At 42.8% G+C, this 21799-nt stretch overlaps 1 protein-coding gene across 1 annotated transcript in view; it reads left to right on the top strand.

The window, feature by feature from the left end:
• caln1 (calneuron 1) overlaps nucleotides 1-21799 on the top strand; it is a 147426-nt gene that overhangs the window by 92532 nt on the left and 33095 nt on the right. Inside the window, exons 4-5 of the mRNA XM_061972231.1 lie at nucleotides 12496-12639; nucleotides 21121-21233. Of these exons, the coding sequence (XP_061828215.1) occupies nucleotides 12496-12639; nucleotides 21121-21233 (257 nt within the window). The remainder of the gene's footprint in view (nucleotides 1-12495; nucleotides 12640-21120; nucleotides 21234-21799) is intronic.

Here is a 21799-nt window from a genome sequence, read left to right as displayed (position 1 = left end):
TTGAGTGGAACGAGACATCATCACATACAACTTGAGTGGAACATGACATCATCACATACAACTTGAGTGGAACATGACATCATCACATACAACTTGAGTGGAACATGACGTCATCACATACAACTTGAGTGGAACGAGACATCATCACATACAACTTGAGTGGAACATGACATCATCACATACAACTTGAGTGCAGCATGACATCATCACATACAACTTGAGTGGAGCATGACATCATCACATACAACTTGAGTGGAACATGACATCATCACATCCAACTTGAGTGGAACATGACATCACCACATACAACTTGAGTGGAACATGACATCATCACATACAACTTGAGTGGAACGAGACATCATCACATACAACTTGAGTGGAACATGACATCATCACATCGAACTTGAGTGCAACATGACATCATCACATCCAAATTGAGTGGAACATGACATCATCACATACAACTTGAGTGGAACATGACATCATCACATCCAACTTGAGTGGAACGAGACATCATCACATCCAACTTGAGTGGAACATGACATCATCACATCCAACTTGAGTGGAACATGACGTCATCACATCCAACTTGAGTGGAACGAGACATCATCACATACAACTTGAGTGGAACGAGACATCATCACATACAACTTGAGTGGAACATGACATCATCACATCACATACAACTTGAGTGGAACATGATATCATCACATACAACTTGAGTGGAACATGACATCATCACATACAACTTGAGTGGAACATGACATCATCACATACAACTTGAGTGGAACATGACATCATCACATACAACTTGAGTGGAACATGACATCATCACATACAACTTGAGTGGAACATGACATCATCACATACAACTTGAGTGGAACGAGACATCATCACATACAACTTGAGTGGAACGTGACATCATCACATCCAACTTGAGTGGAACATGACATCATCACATACAACTTGAGTGGAACATGACATCATCACATACAACTTGAGTGGAACATGACATCATCACATCCAACTTGAGTGGAACATGACATCATCACATACAACTTGAGTGGAACATGACATCACATACAACTTGAGTGGAACATGACATCATCACATACAACTTGAGTGGAACATGACATCATCACATCCAACTTGAGTGGAACATGACATCATCACATACAACTTGAGTGGAACATGACGTCATCACATACAACTTGAGTGGAACATGACATCATCACATACAACTTGAGTGGAACGAGACATCATCACATACAACTTGAGTGGAACATGACATCATCACATACAACTTGAGTGGAACATGACATCATCACATACAACTTGAGTGGAACATGACATCATCAAGTACAACTTGAGTGGAACATGACATCATCACATACAACTTGACTGGAACATGACATCATCACATACAACTTGAGTGCAACATGACATCATCACATACAACTTAAGTGGAACATGACATCATCACATACAACTTGAGTGGAACATGACATCATCACATACAACTTGAGTGGAACATGACATCATCACATCCAACTTGAGTGGAACATGACATCATCACATACAACTTGAGTGGAACATGACATCATCACATACAACTTGAGTGGAACATGACATCATCACATACAACTTGAGTGGAACGAGACATCATCACATACAACTTGAGTGGAACATGACATCATCACATACAACTTGAGTGGAACATGACATCATCACATACAACTTGAGTGGAACATGACATCATCACATACAACTTGAGTGGAACATGACATCATCACATACAACTTGAGTGGAACATGACATCATCACATACAACTAGAGTGGAACATGACATCATCACATACAACTTGAGTGGAACATGACATCATCACATACAACTTGAGTGGAACGAGACATCATCACATACAACTTGAGTGCAACATGACATCATCACATACAACTTGAGTGGAACATGACATCATCACATCCAACTTGAGTGGAACATGACATCATCACATACAACTTGAGTGGAACATGACATCATCACATACAACTTGAGTGGAACGAGACATCATCACATACAACTTGAGTGGAACATGACATCATCACATCCAACTTGAGTGGAACATGACATCATCACATACAACTTGAGTGGAACATGACATCATCACACACAACTTGAGTAGAACATGACATCATCACATACAACTTGAGTGAAACATGACATCATCACATACAAATTGAGTGGAACATGACATCATCACATACAACTTGAGTGGAACATGACATCATCACATACAACTTGAGTGGAACATGACATCATCACATACAACTTGAGTGGAACATGACATCATCACATACAACTTGAGTGGAACATGACATCATCACATACAACTTGAGTGGAACATGACATCATCACATACCACTTGAGTGGAACATGACATCATCACATACAACTTGAGTGGAACATGACATCATCACATACAACTTCCTTCATACTGCGTGCTCCTTTCATGTCCGCCTGATGGATCATTCTTCTTCTTATCCAGCTTATAATAAAGCCCAAAGCATCTTCTTGCTGTTGGAGGGGAAAAAGAAAGGAAATAAAAAGAACGTTTGCAGCGCAGCTTTAGTCCAATTCCACTTAACATATTTTCTAGAAGCAGCGACTTAGTAGAGCAAGCAAACACTTCAAAGTCGGAGCAGAAATATGAGCTGCATACTAATGATCACTAACTGACTGCAGTGCTGCGCTACATATACATATACTACATATACTACATATACTACATATACTACATATACTACATATACATCATATACTACATGTACTACATATACAGGTAAAAGCCAGTAAATTAGAATATTTTGAAAAACTTGATTTATTTCAGTAATTGCATTCAAAAGGTGTAACTTGTACATTATATTTATTCATTGCACACAGACTGATGCATTCAAATGTTTATTTCATTTAATTTTGATGATTTGAAGTGGCAACAAATGAAAATCCAAAATTCCGTGTGTCACAAAATTAGAATATTACTTAAGGCTAATACAAAAAAGAGATTTTTAGAAATGTTGGCCAACTGAAAAGTATGAAAATGAAAAATATGAGCATGTACAATACTCAATACTTGGTTGGAGCTCCTTTTGCCTCAATTACTGCGTTAATGCGGCGTGGCATGGAGTCGATGAGTTTCTGGCACTGCTCAGGTGTTATGAGAGCCCAGGTTGCTCTGATAGTGGCCTTCAACTCTTCTGCGTTTTTGGGTCTGGCATTCTGCATCTTCCTTTTCACAATACCCCACAGATTTTCTATGGGGCTAAGGTCAGGGGAGTTGGCGGGCCAATTTAGAACAGAAATACCATGGTCCGTAAACCAGGCACGGGTAGATTTTGCGCTGTGTGCAGGCGCCAAGTCCTGTTGGAACTTGAAATCTCCATCTCCATAGAGCAGGTCAGCAGCAGGAAGCATGAAGTGCTCTAAAACTTGCTGGTAGACGGCTGCGTTGACCCTGGATCTCAGGAAACAGAGTGGACCGACACCAGCAGATGACATGGCACCCCAAACCATCACTGATCAAATCAAATCAAATCAAATCAACTTTATTTATAAAGCACATTTAAAATTTACCACAGGGGTAGCCAAAGTGCTGTACAATGAACAGGTTAAAAGATAAAACGAGTACCGAGCAAACACAACACAACACAAACAGAACACGATAAAAAATAAATAATTAAAATAGAATTAATAAAAACATAAAAACATAAAAACAGGATCACAGCAGGTGTAAAAAGTTAAAGTTAAAGTACCAATGATTGTCACACACACACTAGGTGTGGCGAGATTATTCTCTGCATTTGACCCATCACCCTTGATCACCCCCTGGGAGGTGAGGGGAGCAGTGGGCAGCAGCGGTGGCCGCGCCCGGGAATCATTTTGGTGATTTAACCCCCAATTCCAACCCTTGATGCTGAGTGCCAAGCAGGGAGGTAATGGGTCCCATTTTTATAGTCTTTGGTATGACTCGGCCGGGGTTTGAACTCACAACCTACCGATCTCAGGGCGGACACTCTAACCACTAGGCCACTGAGTAGGTTAGGTGTATTATGGGGCGTCATTGCAGGATGGATATCACTCAGTGTTAAAAGCCATGGAATAAAAGTATGTTTTTAAGAGAGATTTAAAAACAGGAAGAGAGGAGGCTTGTCTAACACTCAGGGGTAGGTCGTTCCAGAGCTTGGGAGCAGCAACGGCGAAAGCTCTGTCACCTCTAAGCTTCAGCCTTGTGTCAGGGACCGTCAACAGCAGCTGATCGGCTGATCTTAAGGATCGGGTGGGGCAGTAAGGCTGAAGGAGGTCGGAGAGATAGGTTGGCGCGAGGTTGTTTAGACATTTAAAAACAAATAAAAGGAGTTTAAAATTGATTCGGTAACGCACAGGGAGCCAGTGAAGGGACGCTAAAATAGGGGTGATGTGCTCACGTCTGCGGGTCTGTGTTAGCAGACGAGCAGCAGAGTTCTGCACGACACTGCACTACATGTACATCATATACATAATATACTACATATACAGTCGTGGTCAAAAGTGTACATACACTTGTAAAGAACATCATGTCATGGTTGTCTTGAGTTTACAATCATTTCTACAACTCTTATTTTTTTGTGATGTAGTGATTGGAGCACATACTTGTTGGTCACAAAAAACATTCATGAAGTTTGGCCAATGGAACTGGTGCTTTAAATGGGACAATGGAAAAGGAGGATTAGCTCCAAATTCTTCAGGACAAGCTAAAACCATCAGCCCAGAGGTTGGGTCTTGGGCGCAGTTGGGTGTTCCAACAGGACAATGACCCCAAACACACCTCAAAAGTGGTAAAGGAATGGCTAAATCAGGCTAGAATTAAGATTTTAGAATGACCTTCCCAAAGTCTTGAAGAAACCAACAAATTTAGCTGAACTGCACTAATTTAGTCAAGAGGAGTGGTCAAGTGGTCAAGCAGAAGCTTGTGGATGGCTACCAAAAGCGCCTTATTGCAGGTAAACTTGCCAAGGGACGTGTAAGCAAATATTAACATTGCTGTATGTATACTTTTGACCCTCACATTTTCAGTAGACTCATAATAAATTCATAAAAGAAGCAAACTTCAAGAATGTTTTTTGTGACCAACAAGTATGTGCTCCAATCACTACATCACAACAAAATAAGAGTTGTAGAAATGATTGTAAACTCAAGACAGCCATGACATGATGTTCTTTACAAGTGTAAGTACACTTTTGACCATGACTATATATACATATATATATATATATATATATATATATATATATATATATATATATATATATATATATATATATATATATGTCTTAATAAGGTTATCCAAAAAATAGTGCTCGATACCGTAGTAGAGCGCAATATATGTATGTGTGGGAAAAAAAATCACAAGACTATTTCATCTCTACAGGCCTGTTTCATGAGGGGGGGTTCCCTCAATCATCAGGAGATTTTAATGGGAGCATTCACATACCATGGTTTATATAGGGCACAGAGTGGGTGGGTACAGGCTGGCGTAGGGGCGTGGTGATTGGCTCATGTGTTACCTAGGAGGTGTTTCCGTCTGTGGCGGCATGCTGTTACAATTTCGCTGCGCTTGTTGAGGGATGACAGGTCTGGACGGTAAATAATAAACAGTTTCTCTTTCAAGCATAGGTTGCATCTTTTATTACCACTATTGTAAGGTGTGCTGGATGCAAGAATTTGCCATGTTATTGAATATTCAACATTATTGTCTTTGAGGTCCCAAATGTGTTTGCTGAGTTCTGTGGTATTCCGCAGGTTTTGGTTCCTGAAAGAAGCCTTGTGATTGTTCCATCTGGTTTTGAATTCTCCCTCGGTTAATCCTACATATGTGTCGGATGTGTTAATGTCCTTGCGTGTTACCTTAGATTGGTAGACAACTGATGTTTGTAAGCACCCCCCGTTGAGAGGGCAATCAGGTTTCTTTCGACAGTTACAGCCTTTGTTGGTTTTGGAGTCGCTCTGTCCGGGGGCCGACGGCTCATTTGCAATTGTTTTGTTGTGGTTTGAGATGATTTGTCGTATATATTGTTCATACAGCTGTAGCTCAATTTAATGTTGTTCTTGTTGAATACTTTTCTTAGGGTGTTGTCTTTGGGAAAGTGTTTGTCAATCAGATTGAGGAATTTGTGTCCAATGTTAGTTGAGACGTTTTTGCTGTATGGGGGGTTGTACCAGATGATGTCGTTTCGTTTTCTGTTCTTTTTTGGCTGGTTTCCTGGCGTGGGTTCATAGGTGAGGGTGAAATTGTATCCGCTTTCATCAAGGGCTTTTTGGTACGGGGGGGTTGCTTGGTCAAATTCAGCTTTGCTAGATGACAGCATCGATAGCCTTTTATTAATTCCGGTAGGTATTCTTTTCGTGGTGGTGGGGGGGTGGTTGCTGTCATGGTGCACGTATTGGGGTGTTGTGTTGGGTTTCGTGAATGGTTGGTAGCTGTTATTTCTCAGGTTGAAAGTGACGTCAAGGAAGTTGACGGTTTGCTTGTTGGCTTCAATCAATATATATATATATATATATATATATATATATATATATATATATATATATATATATATATATATATGTGTGTTACTTTGCCCCCAGTCAAAAATATTAAGACAAATTAGGACACCCCTGACATACACTACAGTGTGTCATGTCGGTGTAATCATGTTTTGTTTTAGTCATGTTTTGTTTTGTTTAGTTATTGGACTCTTTAGTTTCTGGCTTTTCACTCCCTTGTCTTGTTTCCATGATTACCCCATTAGTTTCACCTGTTCCACGTTTGGACTCATTGTGCACTCTTGTTTGTCACCATAGCAACCCATTAGTTTTCACCTGTCACGTCCACGCACCTGTTTCACGTTTTGAGTCACGCACCTGTTTTCGTTAATCATGTCTGTAGTATTTAAGTTCATTGTTTTTCAGTTTGTCTTTCTGGTGACATCCCACAATTATGCTCTACACACTCTTCATCCTCTTAGATCCTGCTTCATGTCCCATGCCAAAGTAAGTTTTTGTTCCATGTTTATAGTCTTTTTGGTTTCATAGTTTGTTCTCCGCCATTGTGCGCGCCTTTTGTTTACTTTTTTTTGTTTTAGTAATTATAAAATAAATTATGTACCGTATTTTCCGCACCATAAGGCGCCTTGGGTTATAAGCCGCGCCTTCAATGAACGGCATATTTCAAAACTTTGTCCACCTATAAGACGCCCCGTGTTATAAGCCGCATCTAACTGCGCTAAAGGAATGTCAAAAAAACAGTCAGATAGGTCAGTCAAACTTTAATAATATATTAAAAACCAGCGTGATGTGGGCGCGCATGGAGTCGTATATCAACATGGACGGAGCTGCGTGAAAAAAGCCACCCGGCCTCTTCGCGTAAACTTACCTTAACCACTCGCTCATCTTTTCTTCATCCATCCCATCGAGTTAGCTTTTATGATGACGCCGGCTGGAAAGGTCTCTTTTGGCAAGATCTTCCTTTTGAATATCACCATGGGTGGAAGTTTCTGGCCATTAGCATGGCAAGCTAGAACCACAGTGAAGGATGACTTCTCATTCCCTGTGGTGCGAATATTCACCGTACGTGCTCCCGTTGTATCCACAGTGCGGTTCACAGGAATATCAAAAGTCAGTGGAACCTCGTCCATGTTGATAATGTTCTCTGGCCGGATCTTTTTTTCAGCTATCTTGTTTTTACAATATGCACGGAAAGTAGCCAGCTTTTCTTGAAAGTCTTTAGGCAGTTGCTGTGAAATAGTAGTCCGTGTGCGGATGGAGAGATTGCGTCTTTTCATGAACCGGAAACCTGTCGCTTAGTAGGAGCCATTTTGTGGTCTTTACAGATGTAAACACACAAAGGAAATGAAACGTACGGTAATATCCGCGCGCTTCTTCTTCTTCTACGCGGGCGGGTGGTTGCTTACAGTAGAAGAAGAAGCGCTTCCTGTTCTATGGGGGCGGGTGCTTACCTTGGCGGTTGCTTGCGTAGAAGAAGAAGCACTTCCTCTTCTACGGGGAAAAAAGATGGCGGCTGTTTACCGTAGTTGCGAGACCGAAACTTTATGAAAATGAATCTTAATATTAATCCATATATAAAGCGCACCGGGTTATAAGGCGCACTGTCAGCTTTTGAGAAAATTTGTGGTTTTTAGGTGCGCCTTATAGTGCGGAAAATACGGTACTTACATTCCCGTCTCGCCCGAGCCAACTTTCCGTTGCCTTCTAGAAAAACTAAACCCCAGGACCAAGTCTTGACATTGTGTACTGTAGTACTACACATACATCACATACTGTACACGACCTTGACAACTAAGCACAAGGAATAATCAGAAGGTCACGCGTCTGACCTTGTGAGGAGACGAGCGATCGTTTTGGGACCACCGGAGAAACATCCGGAACTTTATGAGCCGCATTTCAAATAGGTGCACTGTTATTTCCTCAGAGTTAGCCGCTAATAGCTAACACGGCTCAGTGCTTCACACCATTTTGAGCTTTATTGTTATCCTCGCGCCGTCGTGTTGGTATCATTTGTGAAGGTAGCCTGATGGATTAAACACACACACACACACACACACACACACACACACACACACACACACACACACACACACACACACACACACGGACAAAAGTCGACCTCCAAAATAGGAATTCCTTAGTGCCTGCACATTAAGCCGCCAGCTGGAAAATTGCCTGTGCAGAGTGAGGGCGAGACGCTCCGTCAGTGTTAAGTCCTCATTCTGCTCAGGTGATGTCGTCCGGGGGAAATGGCGAAAAGGTTATGGTGGGGTCGACTGAGCGCTGACAAATGACGATTCCCCACCTGCCTGCTTCCTTTCCTGTTAGCCGCCTCACACGCGCGGAGCGCACATTAGGAAAATTAGCCAGGTGAAAAAAGACAAAATGTCACGAGGAAAGCAATCAATGCTGCAAATTGACCTGGTTAACTTCAGCCAGTCATGTGAGACTGCTGCAGGTGCATGATAGACAGTGTTGGGACTAACGCGATACAAAGTTAGTTTCGGCAGTAACTAGTAGTCTAAAGCGTTATTTTTTATATTCAGTAACTCAGTTACCGTTACTACATGATGCGTTACTGCGTTATTAGGGCCCGCATGGCCCATTGCATAAGGACTCCCTTTGGGAGTCCTTATGCAATGGGCCATAAGGACCTATTGAATTTCTAAGGTTTTATTATTATTATTCTTCCGCAACTTTGCGCTGTAATTTGACCCCCTTAACATACTTCAAAACTCACCAAATTTTACACACACATCAGTAATATACGGCAACATTTTTTATCAAAAAACCAAACCTCAAAACTCAAAATTGCACTCTAGCGCCCCCTAGGGGAAAAAAAACTAGACTGCCTGTAACTCCCACTAAGAAGGTCGGAGAGACATGAAACAAAAACCTCTATGTAGGTCTGACTCAGATCTAGATTTCATAATAGTACATTCTCGGGCTAAAATCAACAGGAAGTTAGCAATTCCCCCTTCAAGACAAAAAAGTACTAAAAACAGTCACTTTTGCCTCTTTGAGCTGTAATTTGACCCACTTAACATGCTTCAAAACTCACCATATTTGACCCACACATCAGGACCTGCAAAAATTGCCTTTTTTAAAAAGAAACCAAACCACAAAACTCAAAATTGCGCTCTAGCGCCCCCTACGGAAAAAAAACCTAGACTGCCTGTAACTCCCACTAGGAAGGTCGGAGAGACATGAAACAAAAACGTTTATGTAGGTGTGACTTAGACCTAGATTTCATAATAGTATATTTTTGGGCAAAAATCAACAGGAAGTTGGCAATTCCCCCTTCAAGACAAAAAAGTACTAAAAACAGTCACTTTTGCCTCTTTGAGCTGTAATTTGACCCCCTCAACATGCTTCAAAACTCACCAAACTGAACACACACATCAGGACTGGCTAACATTGCGATCTAAAAAAAAACCTAACCCCAAATCTCAAAATTGCGCTCTACTGCAATTTTTTAATAAAACGCAAAAAAAACTGCTCCTCGGAAGAAAAAAATGACAAAACTGCCTGTAACTCCCACTGGGAAAGTCGGAGAGACATGAAACAAAAACCTCTATGTAGGTCTGACTCAGATCTAGATTTCATAATAGTACATTCTCGGGCTAAAATCAACAGGAAGGTGGCAATTCCCCCTTCAAGACAAAAAAGTACTAAAAACAGTCACTTTTGTCTCTTTGAGCTGTAATTTGACCCCCTTAACATGCTTCAAAACTCACCAAACTGAACACACACATCAGGACTGGCTAAAATTGCGATCTAATGAAAAAACCGAACCCCAAATCTCAAAATTACCGCAATTTTTTAATAAAACGCAGAAAAAACTGCTCCTCTGAAGAAAAAAATGACAATACTGCCTGTAACTCCCACTGGGAAAGTCGGAGAGACATGAAACAAAAACCTCTATGTAGGTCTTACTTAGACCTACATTTCAGAGATTGACAATCCTCAGCAAAAATCAACAGGAAGTTTGCAATTTCCCCTTCAAAACAATTTTTTTTTATAAACCGGTCACTTCTCTTCAAACATTATCTCCTCTGAGCGCGTTTGTCGTTTCAGCTTCAAACTAACACAGGAGAGAGATTGAACCCTTCCAAATAAAAGTTATCGAAATAATTTTTCTAACTGCTCCGGTTTTGATTTTATGAGCCTTCAAAGAACCGCTGCGCTGATGCTGCTGCGCTGCTGTTTTCTCAAGATGGCTGCTTAAAAGCAGGAAGCACCAACGTGCCCACACAATGCAGACAAGGTAGGTACACTAGACAAAAGTATTGGGACACTTCGGACTAAAAGTAGACAAAAGTATTGGGACACTTAGGACTACCACTGGACAAAAGTATTGGGACACTTAGGACTACCACTGAACAAAAGCATTGGGCAACTGGACAAAAGTATTGGGACACTTACACTGGACAAAAGTATTGGGACACTTGGAACTAAAACTTGACAAAAGTATTGGGACACTTAGTACTAGCACCTGCCAAATACGCGGGCCCGACCAACGCTGCTTGCAGCTTTAATTTTACTTTATTTTTTATGTAGTATCGGCTAAAAACAGAAGATCTGAGTGTGTTTTATTGGAGAGTTGCAGTGTCGTCCTTCTGATTCTTCCTGTGTCACAACTCGGACAAGAGAAGAGGCGCTGTGTGTGTGTCTGGGTGTGGGTGTGGGGCAGGGGGCGTGTCTGTATTTACTAACAAGACATCATCGTGGAGCTGAAGCCGAGTTTCTTAACATGGAGATATTCTAGACCAGTGCTTCTTAACCTTGTTGGAGGTACCGAACCCCATTAGTTTCATATGAACCCTTCTTTAGTGAAAAATAAAATGTGTTTTTTTTTTTTTTCAAATTCAAGACAAAGTTATATGTTTTTGGTAACACTTTAGTATGGGGAACATATTCTAAGTAACAAAGACTTAATTTAGAGTTTTTTGGTTAGGGTTAGGGTTAGAGGGTTAGGGCCAGGGTTAGAGGGTTAGAGTTATAATGAGGCCATGCCGAATAAGGCATTAATAAGTACTTAATAATGACTAGTTAAGAGCCAATATGTTGCTAATTTGCATGTTAATAAGCAACTAATTAATGGTGAATATGTTCCCCATACTAAAGTGCAGAGGTGGGACCAAGTCATACATCTAATGTATTCATACATTATTTATGTAGGATATACGCATGTATATATAACCTAATCATATTGTTTCTTCAACTTAAAAAGAGCTTACCGTTTTTTTCCCCCTTCTCTGGGATTATATTCCCAGTTCTATGTAACTGTTTTTATATTGTGTTACTTTCTTTTTTACTCAAGAAATTTATTTATTTTATTTTATTAATTTTTTTTAAAAGTACCTTATCTTCACCATACCTGGTTGTTCAAATTAGGCATAATAATGTGTTAATTCCACCACTGCATATATCGGTTGATATCGGTATCGGTAATTAAAGAGTTGGACAATATCGGAATATCGGCTATCGGCAAAAAGCCATTATCGGACATCTTTACTAAAAGGGCATTAATGGGAGCTTTAAAAAAAAAAGAAAGAAAAAAGTTACTGTGAAAAGTAACTATTTAGTTACTTTTCACAGTAACGCATTACTTTTTGGTGTAAGTAACTGAGTTAGTAACTGAGTTATTTTTGAACTAAAGTAACTAGTTACTGGTTTTCAGTAACTAACCCAACACTGATGATAGAGGGATAATAAGCCTTCCTTGAAACACCTGTTCAGTCATATTATGACCCTCACATTGCTCAGGTGTCTCCACCTGCTGTGTCAAGGATGGACATGGAGCTTAGTGCACAGTCAGACATCTACATAAAAAAAAAAAAAGGGGCGTAACTGTTGAGGATGTGTGTGTGGGACGGGAAAGGTCCTGAGTTGACTTTCTGTTTCCGTGGCAGAGATCCGGGAGGCCTTCAAGGTACTGGACCGAGACGGCAACGGCTTCATATCCAAGCAGGAGCTGGGAATGGCCATGCGCTCTTTGGGGTACATGCCCAGTGAGGTGGAGCTGGCCATCATCATGCAGAGACTGGACATGGACGGTGAGGACACACACACACACACACACACACTGAGCACCACCATAATGACCAATTAAAATACAGTAGCGTAGTAGGCCTAAGTATTCATTCAAAACAAGACAGCGGTGTGTTATGATCCGCTGCCCGGATCATATTTTCGTTTACGTTTTCAAGGTACTTGTGTTTTTTTGTTAGTTTTGGACTCCATGAGTGCCTGTTTTGTACACCTGAGTTTGTTGCCATGGAAGCAGGTGCTGGTGCGGAAACCAGCCTTGGAGTCGGTGCTGGTGTGGGAACCAGACTTGGAGTCGGTGCTGGTGCGGGAACCAGACTTGGAGTCGGTGCTGGTGCGGGAACCAGACTTGGAGCAGGTGCTGGGCGTGACTTTGGCGGAGGTGGCCTGGCCGGGGGTTGCGGCTTAGCACGCCGAAGGACTGGTGGTGGCGGCCGGGCAGGAGGTTGCGGCTTAGCATGCCGAAAAACCAGTGGTGGCGGCCGGGCAGGGGGTTGCGGCTTAGCATGCCGGAGGGCTGGTGGTGGTGGCCGGGCAGGAGGTTGCGGCTTAAAAAAAAAATAACTGGGATTTATATAGCGCTTTTCTAAGTACCCAAAGTCGCTTTACATGTAGAACCCATCATTCATTCACACCTGGTGGTGGTAAGCTACTTTCATAGCCACAGCTGCCCTGGGGTAGACTGACGGAAGCGTGGCTGCAATTTGCGCCAACGGCCCCTCCGACCACCACCTATCATTCATCATTCAATTCACCGGTGTGAGTGGCACCGGGGGCAAAGGGTGAAGTGTCCCGCCCAAGGACACAACGGCAGCGATTTTTGGATGGTAAGAGGTGGGGAGCGAACCTGCAACCCTCAGGTTTCTGGCACGGTTGCTCTACCCACTACGCCATGCACGCTGAACGACTGGTGGCGGTGGCTGAGCAGGAGGTTGCGGCTTAGCATGCCAAAGGGCTGGTGGCGGAGGCCGGCATGGAGGTTTGAGCTTGGCTGGGCGCAGCTGTGCCCGCCCACTAGCAAAGCACGCAGTACTGACTCCAAGTCTGGTTCCCACACCAGCACCGACTCCAAGTCTGGTTCCCACACCAGCACCGACTCCAAGTCTGGTTCCCACACCAGCACCGACTCTAAGTCTGGTTCCCACACCAGCACCGACTCCAAGTCTGGTTCCCGCACCAGCACCGACCCCAAGGCTGGTGTCCGCACCAGCACCTGCTTCCATGGCAACAAACTCAGGTGTACAAAACAGGCACTCAGGGAGTCCAAAACTAACAAAAAACACAAGTACCTTGAAAACGTAAACGAAAATATGATCCGGGCAGCGGATCATAACACGGTGGTCTTTAACAAGTATATTGAATATTTTTTGGCGACTGTATTATTACACACAGTTTGAACAATAACACTGCGTTTGGAAGAAAAAAAAATAAAACTCTGTACTTTAATCAAGTGATTCTTACATAGCTGTAGATGTAGATGAACAGTCCTTCAAATTACAGACGAAAAAACATCCAAGTTGAGGTTGTTGACTTATTGATAAAAAGTGACTTATTGATAAAACACTTTGAGATCCACCTGAGGTGCACGGGCATGTTCAGCCAGCTAGTGATGTTCTCCAGGGGTTTACTTCTTATAGACTTAGACTTCCTTTTTATTGGCATTCAAATTTGAACTTTACAGTACAGATAAGAACGTCATTTTGTTGCATTAGCTCATGGTAGTGCAGGATAAAAAAGCAATAAGGTGCAGATATAAATAAATAGATTACTGTACAGTAGAGATGCGCGGTTGTGTCCGCAAACCGCGGATTATCCGCGGGTCGGGCGGTTGAAATTAAAAAAAAATTAGATTTTATCCGCGGGTCGGGTCGGGCGGTTGAAATAAAAAAAAATTAGATTTTATCCGCGGGTCGGGTCGGGCGGTTGAAATAAAAAAAAATTAGATTTTATCCGCGGGTCAGGTCGGGCGGTTGAAATAAAAAAAAATTAGATTTTATCCCCGGGTCGGGTCGGGCGGTTGAAATAAAAAAAAATTAGATTTTATCCGCGGGTCGGGTCGGGCGGTTGAAATTAAAAAAAATTAGATTTTAAATAGATTCAGGCGGGTGGCAGTTAAACCAATTGGGAAATATATATACATAGTTAAATGTTGTTACCCACATACGAAAAACGAGCAGGCAGATGCGCGGTTTGCGGGCACAACCGCGGAGTCCGCGGATTATCCGCGGGTCGGGCGGTTGAAATAAAAAAAAATTTGATTTTATCCGCGGGTCGGGTCGGGCGGTTGAAATAAAAAAAAATTAGATTTTATCCGCGGGTCGGGTCGGGCGGTTGAAATAAAAAAAAATTTGATTTTATCCGCGGGTCGGGTCGGGCGGTTGAAATAAAAAAAAATTAGATTTTAAATAGATTCAGGCGGGTGGCAGTTAAACCAATTGGGAAATATATATACATAGTTAAATGTTGTTACCCACATACGAAAAACGAGCAGGCACCTGCAGCATATGCCACAACAGAAGAAGACAAAAAAAAAGAGATGGCAACGCCGGCAGCAAACGTGGTACGCGACAAACTAAAAAAGGGAATACTAAAGACCAGGGGAAAAAAAGGCCAGAAAAGTTCAGCGTGGACTCGTTTTTACGAGGTTGTAAATCAGGATGATAGTAATGCTGGCTACGTGATTTGCAAGAGCTGCGACGCTGTTTATGTCTACGACAGTCACAAAACCGGGACATCTAACATGGTGCATCACATTTGTGCAAAACCCCGAACCTCCACAAACACCCTGAGCATGAGCAGTTTCGTCCGCCGTGATCCCAGAAGAGTGCCACAGGATGTTAAAACAAGATAGAACGCAGCTGCCTGCAGCAGTTTGAGTGGCGCGAGTGCGCTTGGAGGTGCGCTCAGCGCGGCTCTCAGATGATTGCGCACTGGTGTGCGTCTGGGCCGTGACAGCGTGGCACGCATTGCATGTCTCTGCTGCATTGGATCAGTCTCCTTTCTTTAACAGGCAAAAGCTTTATAACCTCACTAATGCCTTGCATCGTCTATATTAGATATATAACAAAGGGCGGGTGGCGGATGGCGGGCGGGTGCGGTTTTGATTAAATGTTAGTTCGGGTGGATGGCGGATGGTTGACGACTTTTGTGATGCGGTTGCGGATGAAATAATTGCCTATCCGCGCATCTCTACTGTACAGATAAATATATTGCACTTTTGCATATGCATCCACGTTTATGGATGTATGTTATATTGTCTTTATATTCCAGCCAGTTCATCCATTTTTGGAGGGAATTGAGGGGATCATTTAATTATGATGCGTTCAAGAGTCTTACTGTCACGACGTGGACTATGGGGGGGTTTGTTTTCCCGAGATGCAAGAGAAGTTGGAGCGGACATGGCGTGAAGGTAAATGCATCATTTATTTTAACACTAAAGGTGCGCACAAGGCGGAGAACAAACTTGACTAATGAAACAAAAACTAGCACTTAGGCAGACTATGGGCAAGAAACAAAACTGTGACATGAAACGATCAGGGTTCTGTTCTGGGGCCTGTATTATTTTTGTTGTATCTGATGCCGCTTGATAGTCACACACACACAAGGTGTGGTGAAATTACTCTCTGCATATGACCCATCCCCTTACTCCACCCCCTGGGAAGTGAGGGGAGCAGTGAGCAGCAGCGGTGGCCGCGCTCGGGAATCATTTTGGTGATTTAACCCCCAATTCCAACCCTTGATGCTGAGTGCCAAGCAGGGAGGTAATGGGTCACATTTTATAGTCTTTGGTATGACTCGGCCGGGGTTTGAACTCATGACCTACCCATCTCAGGGCGGACACTCTAACCACTAGGCCACTGATTTGTTTACAAATCGGTGCCATTTGTATGTTGTAACACTCAAAATAATCTAACATTTCTGTCTTTTTTCTGAAAACACACATATTGAACCACTATTAATGCACATTTGCCGATCTCAGATAAGTTTATTTTATTTTTGACAAGGTTCCTGAGCCAAAAAGGACCCATTTGAGTAACAGAACTGAACCTAACATGAAGGGTTTTTTTGGCATAAAATTAGCAAATACATGATAACAAAATGTCATCGTAAAGACAACAATTGTAGATTTTACAATTAAAATAAAAAAGCAAGCTCAGTTGCCAGATTTGTACTATAACAAAACTAAAACAAACTGTGGTACCATTGTTTCATTTACAGTAATACACCGTAAAAACAACAACCGTAGATTTTACAGTAAAAAACGGTAGCTCATTTAAATGTTGTTTAAAAAACATTGTTGTACCCGTTTTTCCATTTACAGGAATACACCGTAAAAACAAATGTAGATTTTACAGTAAAAATAAAAACTGCAAGATTAGTGACGAGAATTTTACCTTAAAAAACCCATAAACTTTGATGCCAATTTGACATTTACAGGAATATACTGTAAAAATAACAACCATAGATTTTACAGTAAAAAGCTGGCATCTCAGTTGCTAGAATTTTACCATAAAATTAAAAAAAAAATCTGACTGCGTTTTTCCATTTACAGGTATACACTGTAAAAATAAAAAATAAAGAATTTTACCGTAAAAAAAAACAAAAACTTTGGTGCCAATTTTACATTTACAGGAATATACTGTAACAACAACAATCATAGATTTTACAGTAAAAAAAACTGGCATCTTAGTTGCCAGAATTGTACTGTAAAAACAGTGGTTAACATTTTTTTTCAATTCACAGTAATATGCTGTAAAACCACTGAAATATTTACGATAAAATGCGAACAACTTAATTGCCAGTTTTCTGCTTTCGAAAAATAGTGTTATTGTTTTTTTCAATTTACTGTATTTTCAATATGCTGTAAAAACCACTGTAATATTTACGGTAAAATTCCGCCAGTTTTTGTTACCGTATTTCTTAGCCAGTAGAACTTGTACTTGTACCCTGTACTTCCTGTTGTGTTGCCGCTAGGGCTGCAGCTAACGATTATTTTTCTATCGATTAATCTATAGATTATTTTTTCGATTAATCGGTTAATCTATAGATTATTTTTTCGATTAATCTATAGATTATTTTTCCTTTTACCGATTTTTTTTTTTAATTTAAAATGAAGAGGAAAAAATAAATGTAGGCCAGTTTTTTTCAAAAGGCATGGCTTTTATTTACAAAAAAAAAAGTATGGCCACTACTCAGTCAACATTGACAACAACATGACAAAATATTCTGTAACAATGTAAACATTTAAAACTTTTAACATTTAACAAAATTAAAAGTAGCTTATTTGCTTTTTAATGTGCAAATATAAAAGTAAACATCCAGTGCAAATCTTAATATTCTGGAATAGTATAAGCATTTCAAAAGTAAAAGTATTGCTTATTTTGCTTTAAAATGTGCAAAAATAAAGATAAACATCCAATACAAAAAAGTGCAAAACGGAAATATTCTGTAACAAGTGTAAACATTTCAACAAAAGTAAAAGTATTGCTTATTTGCTAAAATGTGCAAAAATAAAGCTAAACATCCAATACAAAAAAGTGTACAGTGTAAACATTTCAACAAAAGTAAAAGTATTGCTTATTTTGCTTAATAACACAACAATGATAGTATGATTAAAGTGAAAGTTAATTGTTGGTTTGTACATAGTATATGTAACTGTTAATGTTGTAAAAGGTATTTGCACAACTAATTAACGTTAGCGTTTGTGACACGTCTTGTGCCGTGGGGTTCTTTCAGGACCGACAGACTGAACGCCAGACGGCTTTGCCAGGTTTACAATCTTTTAATTTTACACAAAGTCTTTTCTCTTCCAACTGCGCGGATCGCGCACCTGGGCACGATTGCGGCGTCGCTCCCGGCGCGCCCCGCCTCGCCGCTCGCTCGCCGCCGCCGCCGCCTCTCCACAGCGTTAAAGAGGAGCGCGTCTTTGTAAACACTGAACAGGCACGCCAAACGCGCCTCTCAGAGCGAAACGGTGCTTTAGTTTATGAATTTACGACGCAGATACAAATGACACATTCATGTTTTTGTGTAATAATGACAACGTATACGCACGCGGACGATTGACTTGTTGATGGTGATGGCAAGAACGCTGTCGGGGGTTTTCTTTTCAAATGTTCCTTCATAGCCGTTGTGCTGCTATGATAGGCCATTTCCGCTCGACACAGTGTGCATACAACAACATTATTAGGCCGTTTATTGAAATACTCCCACACTTTTGACGACTTTTGGCGTGCTTTTTTCCCCTCGCTCGCATCGTCTGCTTTGCGCTCCGCCATGACAGTAAAGTAGTGTGACGTAAATATGCGACGCACAAAAACGGCGTCGACGTATTTACGTAACCGATGACGTCGACTACGTCGACGCGTCGTTTCAGCCTTAGTTGCCGCCACTCTCTGCTTCTGTTCTGGTCCAAACTGTGGGGGAAGCGGGGCGACATTTGCAACTTTCTTCAATAATTCATCAAAAAAAAGTTCTCGCTCCAGATGGAAGCGGTGCTCCGACTTGGATGATGCAACACAGGAAGTGGCGCAGCTGTCCACGTGACCTTGTCCTGTGGCGACTTTTATTTTGAAAGGACGGCGTTTGGTCCGAGTTTTTGCCTCCGCGACCGCTGAAGCCGCACACCGCTTGGCCTGTCGGTACCTGTCCGCTGCCTCAGGAGTCCCATGAGCCAAAAGAACCCGATAGGACTCCTTCTTCAGCTTGACGGCATCCCTCACCGCCGGTGTCCACCAACGGGTTCTAGGATTTAAAAAGCTCCTTGGTGGCAAGGCCCCGGGGGTGGATGACATCCGCCCGGAGTTCCTTAAGGCTCTGGATGCTGTGGGGCTGTCTTGGTTGACAAGACTCTGCAGCATCGCGTGGACATCGGGGGCGGTACCTCTGGATTGGCAGACCGGGGTGGTGGTTCCTCTCTTTAAAAAGGGGAACCGGAGGGTGTGTTCTAACTATCGTGGGATCACACTCCTCAGCCTTCCCGGTAAGGTCTATTCAGGTGTACTGGAGAGGAGGCTACGCCGGATAGTCGAATCTCGGATTCAGGAGGAACAGTGTGGTTTTCGTCCTGGTCGTGGAACTGTGGACCAGCTCTATACTCTCGGCAGGGTCCTTGAGGGTGCATGGGAGTTTGCCCAACCAGTCTACATGTGCTTTGTGGACTTGGAGAAGGCATTCGACCGTGTCCCTCGGGAAGTCCTGTGGGGAGTGCTCAGAGAGTATGGGGTTTCGGACTGTCTGATTGTGGCGGTCCGCTCCCTGTATGATCAGTGTCAGAGCTTGGTTCGCATTGCCGGCAGTAAGTCGGACACGTTTCCGGTGAGGGCTGCCCTTTGTCACCGATTCTGTTCATAACTTTTATGGACAGAATTTCTAGGCGCAGTCAAGGCGTTGAGGGGATCCGGTTTGGTGGCTGCAGGATTAGGTCTCTGCTTTTTGCAGATGATTTGGTCCTGATGGCTTCATCTGGCCAGGATCTTCAGCTCTCACTGGATCGGTTCGCAGCCGAGTGTGAAGCGACTGGGATGAGAATCAGCACCTCCAAGTCAGAGTCCATGGTTCTCGCCCGGAAAAGGGTGGAGTGCCATCTCCGGGTTGGGGAGGAGATCTTGCCCCAAGTGGAGGAGTTCAAGTACCTCGGAGTCTTGTTCACGAGTGAGGGAAGAGTGGATGGTGAGATCGACAGGCGGATCGGTGCGGCGTCTTCAGTAATGCGGACGCTGTATCGATCTGTTGTGGTGAAGAAGGAGCTGAGCCGGAAGGCAAAGCTCTCAATTTACCGGTCGATCTACGTTCCCATCCTCACCTATGGTCATGAGCTTTGGGTTATGACCGAAAGGACAAGATCACGGGTACAAGCGGCCGAAATGAGTTTCCTCCGCCGGGTGGCGGGGCTCTCCCTTAGAGATAGGGTGAGAAGCTCTGTCATCCGGGGGGAGCTCAAAGTAAAGCCGCTGCTCCTCCACATCGAGAGGAGCCAGATGAGGTGGTTCGGGCATCTGGTCAGGATGCCACCCGAGCGCCTCCCTAAGGAGGTGTTTAGGGCACGTCCGACCGGTAGGAGGCCGCGGGGAAGACCCAGGACACGTTGGGAAGACTATGTCTCCCGGCTGGCCTGGGAACGCCTCGGGATCCCCCGGGAGGAGCTGGACGAAGTGGCTGGGGAGAGGGAAGTCTGGGCTTCCCTGCTTAGGCTGCTGCCCCCGCGACCCGACCTCGGATAAGCGGAAGAAGATGGATGGATGGATGGATGGCGTTTGGTCACAGAACATGTCACACTCATCGCACGGAGGCTTTGCGAGAATTCTGATCCGAGCACAGCAGGATCTCAGCGGGGTGCCGCCCACGTGCCGGAGTACTGATCCGAGTGTGAGAACCACAACCACATGGAGGGCAACGTCAGCCATATTTAGTCTTCGGTTGTAAAAACAAAAACTGTGATGAGGATAGAATCCTGTTTGATTGATGTAATGTGTTGTTTGATGGTGCAGGTGACGGACAGGTGGACTTTGAGGAGTTCATGACCATCCTCGGACCCAAACTTCTGTCGTCAGAAACCAGAGAAGGTTTCCTGGGAAGCACCATAGACACCATCTTCTGGCAGGTACTTTTGAACTAGTTATGTACTTCTTTGTGGAGGTAATGTTGCACATTAGCACCCCCTACGGTGCTGGGGTGGAATGTTACAAAACCCAAAACCAGTGACGTTGGCACCTTGTGTAAAAAAAACAAAGATTTGCAAATCCTTTTCAACTTATATTCAATTGAATAGACTTGCAAGACAAGATATTTCATGTTCAAACTGAGAAACTTCATTTTATTTGGCAAATAATCATTAAATTAGAATTTAAAAGTTGGCACAGGGGCATGTTCACCACTGTGTTACATGGCCTTTCCTTTTAACAACACTCAGTAAACGTTTGGGAGCTGAGGAGACACATTTTTGAAGCTTCTCAGGTGGAATTCTTTCCCATTCTACAGCTTAAGTTGTTCCACGATCTCCGTTGTGCTATTTTAGACTTCATAACGCGCCACACATTTTCAATGGGAGACAGGTCTGGACTACAGGCAGGCCAGTCTAGTACCCGCACTCTTTTACTATGAAGCCACGCTGTTGTAACACGTGGCCTGGCATTGTCTTGCTGAAATAAGCAGGGGCGTCCATGGTAA

This window comes from Nerophis lumbriciformis, linkage group LG17, assembly GCF_033978685.3.
Source record: "Nerophis lumbriciformis linkage group LG17, RoL_Nlum_v2.1, whole genome shotgun sequence".
NCBI classification, from domain to species: domain Eukaryota; kingdom Metazoa; phylum Chordata; class Actinopteri; order Syngnathiformes; family Syngnathidae; genus Nerophis; species Nerophis lumbriciformis.
This window is presented reverse-complemented; position numbering and strand designations above follow the sequence as displayed.